The sequence below is a fragment of the Physella acuta genome, unplaced genomic scaffold (assembly GCF_028476545.2).
Source record: "Physella acuta isolate Inbredline_101_S28 unplaced genomic scaffold, ASM2847654v3 ptg000133l, whole genome shotgun sequence".
In the NCBI taxonomy this organism is placed as follows: Eukaryota; Metazoa; Mollusca; class Gastropoda; family Physidae; genus Physella; species Physella acuta.
In genome coordinates, this window is record NW_026731652.1 from 867 (window position 1) to 15465 (window position 14599).

A 14599-nucleotide genomic window follows, 5' to 3' on the forward strand; every position below is an offset into this window, starting at 1 on the left:
GACCAGTGCTGACGTGTCACTGAATGGTCGTCTGCATCTAGATGGAGTGGATCGAAAACTCCAGAAACTTTTCTGATCAGGACGAACTCGAGTGATTCCTTAGACCCCCCCCCCCCCATCCACCTGACGTCATGATCTACAAATGACCAACTGCACTCATGAATATGCCACCTCTTTTATCAACACTAATGTCATTAGCTTAATGACATTTTCTTTGACACCCACGACGTCATTCTGTTTAGGACACCCCACACCATTAAAACACGCGACATCTGTAAGTGCCACCAAAACTTCTCAATAATCCAATGTTTCTATGTCTTACTACAAACCATCAAAAAAATTAATCAATATAACTATTGAGGAACGTACTTTTAAAATTTGAACTGGAGAGTTGTCCCTGACCTTTGTACTTTGGACATAGAACAGATTGGCTCCCCATGTTTTTTTCACTTAACTCCAGTCACATGACCTATATTTGACCTGGTTTCATTATAAAAGCCAAACACGTTATTTATGTCAACGGTTCAGCTAATTAATCTCGCACCAGATTTGTATCGTCAAAATAAAAATTTAATTACATCAGGACTTTTTAAATATAATACATCAATATAAAATTAAAACATGTGAATAAATGTATCACTGTGTACAATGTAACAAATAATTAATTATTTAACGCACTGGTCACAATACAATTTTACACACTGAATATACACACCGAATTTACACTGAAATTTACATGATGATAATCAGCTTTACAACAAAGTAAAATACGATTTTTTATGACACTAGTTTTTTTTTTTAAATCTGGCCACTTGTTGCCAAGCCTAGGGTTAGCTGAAACAAATCAGCGGTGCGGTTTGGATGAACTTTGTTTCACAAGTCGTCAGCAAATTTTTTGTTTATCTAAACTAACAGTGGCGTCACTAGGTCGGGTGACACCGGTTGGTGGCTCGTGGTGTCACCACTTCATGTACACTGTACTAAAACTGTATATAATTTGGTGTCACCCCACCCCGGATATGTCACCTTGTTAATTCGTTGTTTAATTAACTGGATGAATCCATTTTTAATATTTAAGTTGGGAATTTATTATTGGTGTAACCCTTCAGACGGTAAAATGGTGTCACCAGCTAGTTCATGTCACCCCTTAGATTTGTCACCACTTAATTGATTTCACCCCCTAGATGTATCACCCTTTAGACAGTGTCGCCACTTATTTGGTATCACCCCTGGTGTCACCCTGTGCGGTTCGCACCTCCGCCTTGAGACGCCCGAACAAAGTTTTGATTAAAACTATAAAACAATTATTCTATAATTAACAACATAATGCAACACTACAGGTACATACAAATACACGACCTTTGTCATAAATATTTAGTACGGTAATTAGTTAATTAGTTAATTATTTACAGACAGTGAACTGGTATTGATCTGCTTGGCAACGACTACTGACCAGCAAATTCAAGAATCGATACTACTACATTACGCTGACACAGAGAAAAATGGAGGAACTAACACAATAAATATATCAAAAAGATTGCGCAAAAATTGTAATAAAAATATACACAGTTATGTCCCTTGACGAGATAACTCTGTAGTCATCCACGTATATCAAGGACAGCAGTTTAAAATGTCAAATGTTCCTAGCCACACATGAACCATCACATTCAAGCTATGTAAACAGCAACAACATCTACTGACACAGTTGTTTTTTTAATAATTTGGTCATGAGAAAACGTTGATGCGAGAAGATATTAATAAACTCAGAAACCATAGTGATACAGTGGGGGAGGGGGGGGGGAGGAGGGATGTGGGCAGAGAATGATGATTAAAGCACAAGCTAATACTAGTTGTTGGGTTGTCAACATATTACCATATTGACCAATTTATAGAATAATTGATGGAGTTTTAAAAAAAAAGGTAATCATTTTCAAAAGTTGTTCTAGTTTAGGTTTTTGTCACATTCCATTTGTTTAATGACTATACAATCAAAGTTAATTGGACTCTATTGTGAATTTACAGCGACCAATTAGTTTGATTGACGTTTTTATTTGTAGGAATATCAGTTTTAAGTTTGCGCAATTATTTTTTTTTTTATTTGGACATTAAAAATGAAAATACAGCAGCTAATTAGTTGACATTTAATTATAAATATATTAATTAGATACACCGCATTCTGGCAGAGTAAAAATGTTTTAACGGTAATATGTCCACTTGAGTCGTCTGCTCATGCAGGGCGGCCATTGGCCCGAACACATCACGTGACATTGTTGATCCAATGAGCATCAAGTTTTGCAATGGTTTCACCTGCTCCTCAGTGAAACAACTTGCATTAAACATCAGGGCAGCTTCTTCTGAAACAGATCACATCATAGGGCATTAGACATGTGCCAGGCATTACAATAAACAATTTTTTAACCATTATAAATTAAGGATTGTTTCCATCGAGGGTATACCAGCAGCTACAAGCCACCTATTGGGTTAGTAACCTAGAGGCTAGTGTTATACCCGTGTCCCATAATCCCATAATCCCACATTAATGAAATCTACTATGAAAAGGAGTGATAGGCTATTGGAGGTAAACTAACTACAAATATAATGAGCTAATATTAACACTAACCCTATATCTAACCCAAATCTTACCACAGCGCTAGTCCTAATTTATAACTTAAACACCAAAACCTGAATTACAATAGTACTAACAACCCAATAGCCTACTTTCAGAAGAGTTGATTGTCGGTCAACAATGCTCTTCAACCGAGTTCTAAACCACCCTAGAAGCTACAGGCTATAGTTTCACCATTACCCCCCCCCCCCCCAGATTAAGATGAAACTATTCACATAAGTTACCCTACTTCAGAAAATCCCAAGAGCTGTAACGATGTAAATTGCTGGTTTGTGTGAGGATCAAATGTACACAAACGTTTGTTCACCCGCCCATAGTGTAAACAATGAGCTAATCACGATCCTACCCACCCCTAGCAGGTATGTTCAGTGTACTACTGATTGCCTATGATCAAATCATTAATTCCCACCCACCCCCCCTCCCATTTACACCATATCCCTTATTCTCCAAGTTTCTTCCAAAGACACACGATTTATTTGGTCGTCTAATTAAACTAAAAATTAACGTGAAGTATACGTATATGTTCTATTTAGTTCGAGGGGTGAGGTGGGAACCTCCCCACGAAGTAGAATATAACAAATTCCTTTTAAATAACAGTTTGTATAACATTCTGATTAACATTACATTTAGAAAATGTAAATAAACTTCGTCTTAATGTAGGCCTATGTGTAGATCAATATGCAATCATTCAAAAATATTTAATGATAATAAAATGTAAAAAAAATTATCCTAAAATGCAGTTTAAAAGTGCTGAATAACAATTTAAAATACAACGAGAATGCAAACGATACTGACACAGACTAAAGACAAAGGTCTACACCGCTGTAGTAACCTAACACCACACGTTAACGTGGCAACTAGGGTTTACCTTCATTGTGGGGCTAGTTTGTGGGTCAAGGTCGTGTCTTCTTCGCGATGTCAACGTTAGGTCGAGTGCCACATCCGGGTAACTGGACCCCCTCGGCGTCTGTTGGACAAGGTGCATCTAGACCAGGCGAGCCCTAGAACAACGTATAAGCATGCATAGATTGGTGACTACAGGGAGGCAACTGTGGATAGATTTATTTCTACAAGGGAGGGAAATGGACATACTAAAGGATTTAAATCTACAAGTAGTACTAGGGATGGGACTGGGGCTATTCGTTGAATTATATTATAAGGGAGAGCAATGTACGCTAGTCATAGATTTATATTTACAAGGGAGGTAGCGGGGGCTACTGATATATTTATATTATGTAATATAGGTTGATAGGCAATTGAAGCTAGTTGTAAATTTATATATACAGGATAGAAAACTGACGCTATTCATAGTTATATATCGTCAGGGGGAGCAATTGGGGCTAGTCATAGATTTGTATCGTCAGGGGGAGCAACTGAGGCTAGTCATAGATTCTTATTGTCAGGGGAAGCAATTGGGGCTAGTCATAGATTTGTATCGTCAGGGGGAGCAATTGGGGCTAGTCATAGTTTTGTATCGTCAGTGGGAGCAATTGGGGCTAGTTATAGATTTATATCGTCAGGGGGAGCAATTGGGGCTAGTCATGGATTTGTATTGTCAGGGGGAGCAATTGGGGCTAGTCATAGATTTGTATCGTCAGGGGGAGCAATTGGGGCTAGTCATAGTTTTGTATCGTCAGGGGGGGGGGGCATATGGGGCTAGTTATAGATTTATATCGTCAGGGGGAGCAATTGGGGCTAGTCATGGATTTGTATTGTCAGGGGGAGCAATTGGGGCTAGTCATAGATTTTCATCTACAAGTTACAGAAATGGGTTTATTTATCTACTTGAAATTAAAATACCAAGAGAAATTACTCTTAATGCTTGTCTCAAGTTTTACTATGATGTTGTTTCATCCCAACTTGATAATAATTAATATTGTAATAGGGCAACATTATTTACCTACGTGGTTCACACATTTTAAAATAGCAAAACATTTTATCAAATTTTATCTGTGCTTTTATAAATTGAGGATAAGGGACATAACCCAGTTCTTCCCAATGCATCAGGATCTATAACTACCTCCGATCGTAAATAGGAAGATGGGGGTTGTGCATTAAAGACTAAAACAAACATGCGATCAAAAGGCTGTTACAAAGCTAATGAGTTAAAATGTAACTCATCATAAAACATAATCCTTTGTTGCAAGTATATTATAAAGGTAAATAAACCGGGAGTGATCTCCCCTAAACTTTCTCGAATATTCTAATATAACACTACGTGGGATGGCAACTCGGAATATAGACATGATTTTTGTTTACTTAAACTTTTAAAAATAGAATAAAATCTAGTAGAAAAAAGAATTGCGCACCAAGTGAACGCCAAAGCAAAAAGCGCATAATAGTGCGCAATATTATTAGTCTAATATATAAAGCTCAATTCTGTATGTAAAAATAAATATGTTTGTCGTTGACATACTTCGATGGATTAAAGTGTTAGACTATTATCGTGCGCATTTGTCTAAATTTATGAGTTAAAAAATTACTATTGAAAGTGTTGAGAAATAATTTTTATTTTTCAAACTGATAGTAATAATTGTCGGCATGTTCATTAAACACAAGTTTTAAAAAAATATCATCTTTTACAAAAATTCTAATTATGTATTTATTTAGTCCTATAGCATTTACTTCCCTTTGATAAATTAGGAAAACACAATTACTTCCCTTTATAAAACCATTGCATTAGTGGAAAAGAATTTACTTTTTATTACTTTGTTTTGGTGTTGGGAAAAAAATAATTACATAATTAGCGGGGATTGATCAAGTGCAAATGTTGTAGGTATTTTACGGATAAGCTTGGAGTATTAAAATTGTTCATTAAATTGAAACAGGCGCGTTCGTTTAAGTGAGTGCAAAAGACTATGAATAAGTTGGGTACTATAGTCGTTTATTAAGCTAAAACAGGCGATTCCGTTGGGTTTGCGTTAGTGGTTGCGGTTTGATTTGGTTCGTCTTTGTTCTTTTTTGTGTTGTTATTGGTTGGTATTGGTGTTTGTGGTTGTGGGTGGGTTTGTTGTTAGGTTTTTGTTTTCGTTTGTATTTGTAATTGTGTTAGCGTTATGTTTGCGTTTTGTTGTTTTGGTTTTGGTTGGTTGTGGTTTGGGTGGGCAATGCCGGGTTAATGATGATTACTAATCACACAGGTAATGGTCTTTAACAGAAAGGTTTTTCACAGAGCAGGGCCTGGCCGGGACGGCTAGTTCTTTATAAATTTACATGCGTTTTTTGAGAAATCGGACATAGCGTAAATTAGTACTTCCGGTCAACGGAAATTACTCAAAATTTGATAGAACGTAGAGAATTAGATCTTTTACTTACATGTGAAATTTCATTTATCTATCTGAAATAGTACTCAAGTTATAGGCTTTTGAAAAATTCAAAGTAGAAAAAGTACCACTTCCGGTTATCGGAAATCGCTCAAAAGTTGATACGGATCTACGATTTTGATAAAATACTTATATATGAAATTTCATCAACCTAGCTGTAACGGTACTCAAGTAATCGTGTTTACACACAGACACACACACACACACAGACACACACACAGACACACAGACATACGGACAAGATTGCAAAATTACGTTTTTCCGTATCAGTGAGGTGTAAAACGTCGAGATTTGTAAAAATCTCGATTTTTTTTTTTTTTTTTTTTTGCACGATTACAATACTTTCTCTATACTTTGTATATACGAGAAAGTAAAAATAAAATACTTAAAAAAAACTTTTTAAAAAACCACGTTTTTCTTGTGGACTAAAAAGTAGAAAATAACTATTTACATACATTTGATGACAAAAAACGTGGGTACGTTCACCATCAAATTTCCCGACCCATCTGCCCGACCCACGTTTTTTGTCATCAAATGTATGTAAATAGTTATTTTCTACTTTTTAGTCCACAAGAAAAACGTGGTTTTTTAAAAAGTTTTTTTTAAGTATTTTATTTTCTCCTTTTTAGTCCGTTGCTACACATGAAAAACGTGGTTTTTAAAAAAGTTTTTTATATAGTTTATTTTCTACTTTATCTAATGACTTGATTAAGTATGAATTGACTAAGTGTTTATAAATACACGGACTAAAAAAATCTTGAGCGACCAGGATTCGAACCTGGGTTGTCGCGGCCACAACGCGAAGTACTAACCACTATACGATCACGGCCAGCGCGCTCACATCGATTGGGGCCGAAGTAACTGTGTCTATAAGCCTCCAGTCTTGTCGGTATCTTTAGAAATCATGTCCTCAATTTTATGGTCCTTGGGGCGTAATTAAATTAAGCTAATTACCGTCTCTAATTGCTAGTTTTTATGATTGCATCTGAAATTGTTAGGCGAAAGTAGCCTACATGCCAAATTTCAGATCTATTGAGCAATCAGAAGTGGGTTAATTTTCGATGTCAATTTTAACAACAAACACACGCGAAGCTGAGTTAATAAAAACGTGTTAAAAAAAAAGGAGTGGCTTTGATTATTAAAAACCAAGCATTTCTTGCTAGATAAAATTGTTCTTTTAACGTTGAGAATATTACTTAGGCTGGTTTCAATTTAATCTATGTTGTTTGAGCACAAATTCACTTTACTAATTATCACCATTGGCTTCACCATAATGTAAATTTTGTTGCTGTAAAACTTAAATGTTACTGCAAACTAATGCGCTTACACACATGTTGATGTAACTTGTTTTATATTATTATATTGATAGTAAAAATATTGAATAGAAAAAAAATGGAGGCTGTGCTGGTATAAAGAAAATTATTATTATTTAATGCTATGTTACATTTTTTTTACTAATTTTTATAATAAAACTGCACATGTAGATTGTTTCATGAATAAATCTCTGCATGCACAGAACAAACCGATGTAACGAGGCTAACAAATACAAGTTTGCATGATCTAATTTAGGTCAACAAAAACAAATTGGCGTGATCCAATGATGTCTCAACAATTACACCTTGGCGTGATCCAATGATGTGCGCAGTGACAGTATGGTGCAGTATGGCAAGATGCACTGCATGCACATGCAATGATGGTGTACTGACTAAATCAGGCTGAGAAATATTTTAATAACGAGATGGACAAGATGTTAGTCGTTAGAAACCTGGTTAGATTTAGATAGTAGGTTCATGAAACCTGGTTAGATTTAGATAGCAGGTATATAAAAAGTTGTCAGATTTAGCTAGCAGGTATACAAAAAGTTGCCTGATTTAGCAAGCAGATATACAAAAAGTTGCCAGATTTAGCTAGCAGGTATATAAAAAGTTGTCAGATTTAGCTAGCAGGTATATAAAAAGTTGCCACATTTTGCTAGCAGGTATATAAAAAGTTGTCAGATTTAGCTAGCAGGTATACAAAAAGTTGCCTGATTTAGCAAGCAGATATACAAAAAGTTGCCAGATTTAGCTAGCAGGTATATAAAAAGTTGTCAGATTTAGCTAGCAGGTATATAAAAAGTTGCCACATTTTGCTAGCAGGTATATAAAAAGTTGTCAGATTTAGCTAGCAGGTATACAAAAAGTTGCCTGATTTAGCAAGCAGATATACAAAAAGTTGCCAGATTTAGCTAGCAGGTATATAAAAAGTTGTCAGATTTAGCTAGCAGGTATATAAAAAGTTGCCACATTTTGCTAGCAGGTATATAAAAAGTTGTCAGATTTAGCTAGCAGGTATACAAAAAGTTGCCTGATTTAGCAAGCAGATATACAAAAAGTTGCCAGATTTAGCTAGCAGGTATATAAAAAGTTGTCAGATTTAGCTAGCAGGTATATAAAAAGTTGCCACATTTTGCTAGCAGGTATATAAAAAGTTGTCAGATTTAGCTAGCAGGTATATAAAAAGTTGTCAGATTTAGCTAGATGTAGCTAAAGTTGTAGATTCCTGACTGTGTGGGGAAATATAAATCTCAGGTTGGTGTCTAGTTATGAGGTTAAATGATTAGGTAAGTTATTAGTTTAAGTTATCTAGTTTTTAAGTTATTAGGTAGAGAATTAGTTACAAGATGTTAATACGTTTGCTAAGCGCAATTTTATTTGAATTAGATTAACCTAGTTGGAGCGTTAAAACTGTTGTTAAAATTGTTTTGAAATTACAACGACGTTAAGAGCGAGCATTCAAGACGAGCCTAATATTGTGTTTAAGTACCATGACATTTTAGTTTGATATGACATTCACGTTAGCTCTTGGAAAATACTTCTCTTAAAATTGTTCAGCATTCTAAAAATAAACTTGACCGTATCTGGACATGCCCGCATACCTGGGAGTTGGGTTCAGACGGCAACATCATACATCCGGGTATTGGAAGCCCATCTGCGTCCAGTGGACAGGGGGCGTCCAAGCCAGGGGCGCCCTAGAGTAGTTGCCAGTTTTGTTTGTTTGGTCGCCATTTTTTGTTAAAGCGCCACCAGGAGCATTGTAGATAAAGTACATGTTGCGTTTATTTAAGGAGAAATTTATACTTTAACAATTTTATTTTTGTGTTGAAACTAATTAAATCGTCTAATTTTTAACATTCTTTTCATATTGATAGAAAAGAAATTGATGAATTAATTTAATAGCTGAATTAAAAAGTTGAGTTTAGACTTGCATTCATTCTACGATTTAAATGTAGAGTAGGCCTATAAGAAATATTGGCTGACTTTGTATAGAGAGAAGCGATAAGTTAAGAAATGAATTGTTAGAAATTGTGCAACCACACAATTGTGCACCACACTGGTTGTGCGAAATGTGCGAAAAGTCAAGCTATGCTGCAAGTGCGGAATAAACAGTTAAGCAGATGGTAGAGGCGTAGAGGCAGCAGAGTTAGGCTGTAAAACTGGTGGTCGGAGGTGTTACTGCATTTCATACATACACAAATATATATGTAACATATAACTACAAAGATTGAGCTGTTAAGTAAATTAGCATAGTAACATTATTATGTGTGAATATTTGATGACTTGTGTGATTGGCTTGTGTGAATGGCTTGAATGAACGGTGTCAGAGTAATCGGTGTGAATTTTATAAGTGTGGCTTATATAAATTGTTTAAATTGTATGGGTGACTTGTGTGTGAGTGACTTGTGTGTGACTTGTGTATGGCTTGTGTGTGAATGCCTTGTGAGTGACTTGTGTGCAAATGACTTGTGTGTGAATGACTTGTGTGTGAATGGCTTGTGTGTGAATGACTTGTGTGTGAATGACTTGTGTGTGAATGACTTGTGTGTTAATGACTTGTGTGTGACTTGTGTGTGAATGACTTGTGTGTGAATGACTTGTGTGTGAATGACTTGTGTGTGAATGGCTTGTGTGTGAATGACTTGTGTGTGAATGACTTGTGTGTGAATGACTTGTGTGTGAATGACTTGTGTGTGAATGACTTGTGTGTGAATGACTTGTGTGTGACAGCTGAAATGTGTGGTAGAATCCACCCACATAACTATTTTTTTTTCTACTGAAAACACATTCTGTTAAGATCTTTTAAACTGCTGATACCGTTATCATTACGTAAATATAATTTAAAACTACTCATTATCGCACAAACACATTTGTATTATGTGCCCTCTCCTGCCCCTACCCCCACCCTACCATTAAAATATACCAAACAAGAGCCAACAATGTTTTTAACTTTAATTAACCTGTTCTTAATGTGTCCGCACAATGTTAACATCAGCCAAAAATTGACAGCTTTTGAAATTGGCTTAACCTCGCTACAGCAACACCAAATGCGTGTATCTAGAGTCTAGTGGTGTTGTAACAACAATGTCACAACAGTGGAACAACAATTTTACAACTAACAGGACACTTGTCTTTCAAAAAGTCAGCAACAATTGGTGCATAAAAAAATGTGCTGGCTAAGAACAGAGGTCGTTGACTTAGTTATCGTGATGATGATTGTGATCAGGTGAACTACGGACTAGGTGGGCTGACGATAAAATATCTACTAGAATCTAGAGATAGAAAACAACAGGTAGAAAAACGGGAAGAAAAATCTTACCGGGTCTCCTTTGTCGCCTTTGAAACCTTTCTTTCCTTTTTTTCCTTTTTTACCCTGAAATAGAGAAATTGACAGTATAGTTTTAAAAAATTTGAATTAATACGGGTATACATTTTTTTAATAAGTTAAAAGCATAATTTTTTTAAAAAAATTAAAGCTTTGTTCAGTAAGTGGCAAAGAATTATTTAAAAAATGCATTCGTCGTCCTATATTTAAAACATTTTTAAGTAAATAGTGATATTTAAGTTTAAAATGTAAATTAATTTGTTCTTTTATTGATCAGAAAAATGAATCAATAATTCAACAAGCACGTGGTAGGCATTATGTCTTGAATTATTTGCATAACGAGAGATTAACGGATTACTTCTGACACCACTCGAACAACATATCGAGGGGACGAAGGCGGCTATCTATCATTAGTGTTCCATGCTTAGCTCGCTTAGGGACACACAAGTGATGCACCAGCGATGCACCAGTTGAACACCGCTGTGACGCATATCGGTGTCATAAAATTTCCTGCTAAATACAACAATTGCACCTGTAACTAAAATTTGCACAATAAAACACTAAATAGAATATTTTATTCTGCTTAAAACAGCTTGGTTTTTCGATTGAACGTTCTGAAGATTAAATAACATTCATTGTGATAGAAAAGTTTAAATCTTATGGTTGCCAGTTAAAGTTAACGAATCAGTTTTGTTGTGCGTTGTTTAATATTGGTTTTTCTTTGGGTCACATTTTTACATGTGTGTAGCTTGTCTTGCTCAATTACTTTTCTAGACGTTGTATTCATCAACACAACTTTTTGCTATTCGATTTCTTCCTCTACCAACACGCACACACACAACTTACTCCACCTACTATAACAAGCTTACAGACCAACAACCTCACCCTCACAGACACACACCCATCGACCTCCTCTGCATCAACACGCTCCCAACACACGCCCTAAAGCTATCCCTCCACCACTTCCCCTCCTCTCATTCACACACAACAGTCACCAGTATAAGATGTATGAATGTGATAGCGTGTGATACTATCACACACAAAAGGTTACCACTCACTACGACGTCTACGTGTCACCTTTCACTAGCCACGTAATGTGTCACCACCCACTACCCAGTCCACGTGTCAACACTCACTACTACGTCCATGTGTCACCACTCACTACCACGTCCATGTGTCACCACCCACTACCCAGTCCATGTGTCACCACTCACTACCCAGTCCACGTGTCAACACTCACTACTACGTCCATGTGTCACCACTCACTACCACGTCCATGTGTCACCACTCACTACCCAGTCCACGTGTCAACACTCACTACTACGTCCATGTGTCAACACTCACTACCACGTCCATGTGTCACCACTCACTACACAGTCTGTGTCACCATTTACTATAATGTGTCCAAGAGTCACCACCACTAGTCTTCTCATATTGTATTTAACCCGACATATATAAAAGTAACAATTCGGTTAAACTTGACCAGAAGCAAATAACTTTAACTGAAGACAGAAGTTAACTTTAGGCTTTCACGTGTGAAACAGTCGGGACCGTGCATGACGTCATGTAAGATAGTGTGCGAGAAAATATGGTGAGCAGAACGTGCTTTGTGCACGTGCATGTTTACACTCGTCCTTTCAGATTAACCGACATATTGATATCAACAGCTGCTCGTGCTACATACTATCAACGTTACAAGTAACAAACGGCTGTACTAACTACTGTACAACCTATCAACAGTGCTGTACCACTGTATATTGTACCACCTAGTAACTACTGTACCAGCTAACAACTATACCACCTACTATCTAAATCGACCTCCCCCCCTCACAATCCTACACTATAAACTCCCCCCTTACAATCTTACACTATAAACTCCACCCCCTTACAATCCTACGCTATAAAGCCCCCCCCCCCCCTTACAATCCTACACTATAAAGCCCCCCCCCCCTTACTATCTTACACTATAAACCCCCCCCCCCCTTACAATCTTACACTATAAACTCCACCCCCCCTTACAATCCTACACTATAAAGCCCCCCTCCTTACAATCCTACACTATAAAGCCCCCCCCTTACTATCCTACACTATAAACTCCTCCCCCCTTACAATCTTACACTATAAACCGCCCCCCTTACAATCCTACATTATAAACTCCCCCCCCCCTTACAATCCTACACTATAAACTCCCCCCCCCCCGCTTACAATCCTACACTATAAACACCCCCACCCCCTCTCTGATCACCCCACCACCCATGACATTTTCCCATCGTCAGTGACCCCACAAAGGTCAGCCTCTGTCTGACATTAAGTCTGTTGTTGTTCACATTTAACTGTGATGACGCTCCCAAAAATATCAAACAAAAACCAACAACAAAACCAACACACCATAACCTGGTGTGTTATTTGACCGACTTTATAACCCAGATTTCACCCGAACTCGAAGCTACTAGCTAAAGCGTAGCATAAAAAATCGTACTAAAAAAGTAACACTGTACATTTTTAGAAAATACAAATCATCCTAATTATAACACAAGCTCTAGATAAGCCTAGCACGTGAAGTTACCCCTCATAATTAATTAAACTAATGAGCAGCACGTGTATAGCTCAGAGCTAGGGCAGTGTTGACATCACCCCACACTAGCTTACAGCCCCAGGTTCGAATCTCGGTCAGTATGTGGGGTTTTGTAGGCTATTACTAGACCACCCATAATTAGAACCCAACTGTTCTTTAGGGCAGCCAATCAATACCTACTAATTTTAAGTTGAAAAAAATGGTGTACTCTGCTCCCCCTGTTCTGTCAGTGACTGGTTTAATTTGATTTAACTGTCGTTAGTGACCAAGTACTAACAAAACATACCATTTACAAATCACGTCATCATTAAATATAGGCCGATCTAACTATGTTTTTTTTTCTTTTATAGCAGTGAAGAGGTTGGTGTAAAGGTTGGTGGGAGGGGTTTTGTATGTGTTCTGCTATGTGATCAGAGTTCCTTCCAGGCATCTCTTCGCCCCCTCCCCCCACCCCGAAGAAAGTCTACCGCCCCCCCCCCCCCCTCTGAACGAAATGGAATTCATATAGAAAATATATACTTTTAACAGTGTCGCCCCCCCCCCCCGAAAATTTCAAGTGCCCCCCCCCCCCACCCACCCCGGTGAAAAAAGTCTAGAAGAAACACTGGATGTGATTATAGTTATCTTGAAGCTGAGACCCCATACTCCCAACACAACACATTTTGGCAAATGTTCTACTTCCCTTACACAACATGCCCGTGTCCTATCGTTATTTGTGGCTGGCATGTTAAAGTACAATGGTAGTAACAGACACCCTAGGGTTTTTTTTTTAATGTCTGGGTTATGGCATAACCACATCTGAGGAACAAAACAGCTGATAACAAAATAGTTGTGTCAATAAAAAACAACATAATCATCGGCCGATATCCAGGTCGTTTAAAAAACAATTCATAACATTTTAGAACATGTACTTCTCTACCTAAATTAAATCGGTTGGTATAGTTTTTTTTTTGTAACAGTGCTATATTTGTTTGTTATTTAGAATTTCCATGATAAAGTTGTTTTTTCGGTTCTTATCAGACTTACCCACACATTCCTTGTATGACAGATAATACTAATTAAACTAATTAATACTAATTAAACTTTTGGCATTATGACAGGTGCTGAGGTTGTGTTATTAGTCTAGGGTTATGTCTAGGGTACGAATAGGGCTTGGATATGGCTTGGGAAGGGCATTGATAGAGTATGGATAGGTTTTGGATAGGGCATGGGAAGGGCATTGATTTTTATAAAAATTTAGCCTAGTGGTGTTTCATCCACTCCAAAACCTATGATTATATTTTAAGCTATTCCCAAAAGAAAAATCGACATGGAAAAAATTGCATCGAAAAACAAAAATTGCAGGAGTATTGCAAGGTATTGATTTTCTGCCATTTTACATTTTAAAATTTATATGCTTTTATTTTACTCAATGCGCAATTTTCTATGTGCGCA

At 37.0% G+C, this 14599-nt stretch overlaps 1 protein-coding gene across 5 annotated transcripts in view; it reads right to left on the reverse strand.

The window, feature by feature from the left end:
- Positions 1-1930: 1930 nt before the first annotated feature.
- The window catches only part of LOC131935151 (collagen alpha chain CG42342), a 35757-nt gene continuing 23088 nt past the window's right edge, over positions 1931-14599 (reverse strand). For 3 of the 5 annotated variants that reach the window (XM_059291505.1, XM_059291503.1, XM_059291506.1), the window contains 4 exons: positions 10585-10638; positions 8867-8959; positions 3495-3627; positions 1931-2354 (listed from right to left, as the gene is read on the reverse strand). In XM_059291505.1, coding sequence (XP_059147488.1) covers positions 3520-3627; positions 8867-8959; positions 10585-10638 — 255 coding nt within the window. In that variant the 3' untranslated portion in view covers positions 1931-2354; positions 3495-3519. The remainder of the gene's footprint in view (positions 2355-3494; positions 3628-8866; positions 8960-10584; positions 10639-14599) is intronic. The other 2 variants (XM_059291504.1, XM_059291507.1) reach the window with 2 other exon arrangements.